The following is a 2,928-nucleotide window of genomic DNA, read 5'->3' as shown; positions in this document are numbered from 1 at the left end:
ATATATATAATATCTGATCCACACATAATTTTTAAATTTTCTTTTAAATTATAAAAATATTGTCTTATACCCCTCAGATATATTTCCAGGGGCCTCAGGTAGAGTCATAAATGTAGAGACTTAACACAGATTATTTTAACTGATCTTGCCTTCCAGTGACCCTCCTGTAGACAGTTCAAACATCACTGAGATATGCCAGTGAGGAGCTTAAATTTATCATTTGGATTCAAAAGAGAAAACTGCAGTTAACATCATTTTTAGTAACTGGAATACCTACACACCTGTGGGCTTAACACATACTCTCAAATTCCTATGGACACAAACAATTTTCTCAAATCAAAAACATTAAGTGGTTGGGAGCTAGAATAAAAGCTGAAATGACTGCACAAGGCAGAAGTTGAAAGCATTCTACAGTTGACTGATCACAGCACTTGTCCTGCTGTTTCAATGTAATGCATAGAGTCATCAGTGGAAATGTGTGTGTGTGTGTGTGTGTGTGTGTGTGTGTGTGTCCGTAGACTGAGTGTGCATATTTTGAGCCTCCCATTCTCTCTGCTATAGCCCTGGTTTAAAAACACATCACACTATCTTTGTATTACTGTACCAGGCCCCTAACTTATCACCCCACTTCCAATCTCTCTGATTGGCAACCCAGGCTATAGTATTCACATGAATCTAATCAGTGTAATTTTCATTGAGTACCTTCTTGGTACCAGGGATTATTCTAGTGACTAGGGATATAGCTATGAAAAATACTGACCATGTTGCCTACTGAGAATCTTACTAAAGAATCTGGTGAAAGGGAAAAGACATAAACAAGCAAACAAATAAGCAAGAAGGTAATTACAGACAATAATAACTACATAGGGAAATGGCTGCCTGCTGGCCACCCTAGATAAAGCCATGTGGTGACTTTCAGGAAATGCATGCTTTATAGAGGGGACAGGAAATGTTAAGGCTGTGAGACAAGAGCAAACCTGGAGCATGCAAGAGATTATTTTTAAAAGACAGGTGGTGCCCAGCTGGTGTTGCTCAGTGGTTGAGCACCCATCCATGAACCAGGAGGTCACAGTTCAATTCCTGGTCAGGGCATATGCCTGGGTTGAGGGCTAGATCCCCAGTGTGGAGTGTGCAGAAGGTAGCCGATCAATGATATTCTCTCATCATTGATGTTTCTGTATCTCTCTCTTTCTCCCTCTCTGAAATCCATAAAAAACATTTTTAAAGGCAGGTGGTAAGCAGTGAGGAGATGTGGGAGATGAAGTCAGAAAAACAGAGACCAGCAAGGTATGTAGAGACCACGTTAGCCACTGTGAGGATTTGGGCTTTTATAACATGTGTTTTTACAATGTATTGGGAAGACTGAGAATGAGTGACCTTTGTGCTTTTCAAAAGTCACTCAGGTTGCTGTGTGGAGACAGGAAGATGACAAGAGTGAGAGAGTGGGGAAGGTAGAAGGCATGGCAGTCACCTAGGAATGAGCAATGGTGGCAAACTCTCTCTGTAAAGGGCCAAACAGTAAACATTTCCAGCTTTGCAGGCCTACAACTACACCTGGCATTCTAACACAGCACAGAAGTGGCCACAGGCAATATGCAAATGACATGACTACTTTCCAAGCCAACTTTATTTATGAACAGATATTTGAATTTCATACAATTTTCATGTTACAAATCATCCTTTTGATTTTTTTCAGGCCACTTAAAAATATAGAAACTATTCTTAGCCTGCAGACCTCACAGAAACAGGTCCTGAGCCAGAAGCTGGCCTGCAGGCCTTAGTTTGCCACCCTTTCCCCCGAGTTAGCCTGCAGCTATGGCAGTGGACATGGGGAGATATTTGGAGTTTATAAGGATACAGAGTTCACAGGATGTGCAACTGGGTTCACACAACAAGTGAAGAAAAGGGGAAAATGGAGGAAATTTGCTGGGTTTTTACCTGAGCAGCTGACAGATCACCACGGCCCAGAACCCTGGAGCCCTGTGATCTTGGGACTCTCACAAGCCCCTTTCACTGCCTCACTGTGCAATAAATCTAACCACCTGGCACTGTGTTTCAAATCCTCATCACCTGGCACAGCCAACTTCTCCAACCTTGCCTCCAACTGCCACCCTTCACCTGCCTTACTTTCCAATCACCACTGTTTTCCAGTCTGCAGGCTCCTGTTCACAACCCCAAATCCCTTCCCTTCTGTTCCTCTATGTCCAAATCCCCGGCATCCTGCACCGGCCATGGAGAATGCCACCTGTCCTCAAAGACTCCCGGCTCTCCCAGCAGGAAGGAACGGAGTGCCAGCCCCTCTATTTCTATTTCTCGCACCACATAGCTTCACTTCTATTTGTGTGAGGTGCTAGGATTCACATCTCAGGCCACTGCCTGAACTTTAAGCGCAAAAAAAATAAATAAATAAATAAACGGACCACATATATATCCTTACATGTGGTAGGCACTGAAACTTTTATTAAAATATTTAAGAAGATCAGTGTGGAGGTGTGGAAGACAGAAATTATATATGTGCCTGTACAAGAAAGCTGCTTTCTTGCTCTTCTAATAATAACTTTTTAAAGGACAGATATTTAAAACAGGAACCACTAGCAATAAGTCGGGGGCTACCTTTATCACTTCTCTTAAACCTTTCTATTAATCCTTCCAAACGTCAATGCCCTGTTTACATGTGAACAATAAAAAAGGTCTTGTTGAAAGACTTGCCTTGAAGCAACTCCAAAAGTCTTCTTTTATTTGATGTATTTTATTTTAGACAAACATTTTTAAAACATTCAATAGCATAAAGACAATATGCTAGCTACCCCCAACAGTAAGCATCCAACATGCTCAGAACCGCCTAGGAAACAACTCTCTAACCCACTCACCGAGAGGTGCTCCCGCCCAGCTTTGTCAGCAACATCTGTGGAAGGAATCTCGTTACTT

General features: G+C 42.1%; 1 protein-coding gene across 1 annotated transcript in view; it reads right to left on the bottom strand.

Annotated features, from left to right (window-relative positions):
• NTRK2 (neurotrophic tyrosine kinase, receptor, type 2) overlaps positions 1 to 2,928 on the bottom strand; it is a 326,931-nt gene that overhangs the window by 257,012 nt on the left and 66,991 nt on the right. Inside the window, exon 13 of the mRNA XM_006759498.2 lies at positions 2,871 to 2,925. Coding sequence (XP_006759561.1) covers positions 2,871 to 2,925 — 55 coding nt within the window. The remainder of the gene's footprint in view (positions 1 to 2,870; positions 2,926 to 2,928) is intronic.

The sequence above is a fragment of the Myotis davidii genome, unplaced genomic scaffold (assembly GCF_000327345.1).
Source record: "Myotis davidii unplaced genomic scaffold, ASM32734v1 scaffold556, whole genome shotgun sequence".
Taxonomy (NCBI): domain Eukaryota; kingdom Metazoa; phylum Chordata; class Mammalia; order Chiroptera; family Vespertilionidae; genus Myotis; species Myotis davidii.
This window is presented reverse-complemented; position numbering and strand designations above follow the sequence as displayed.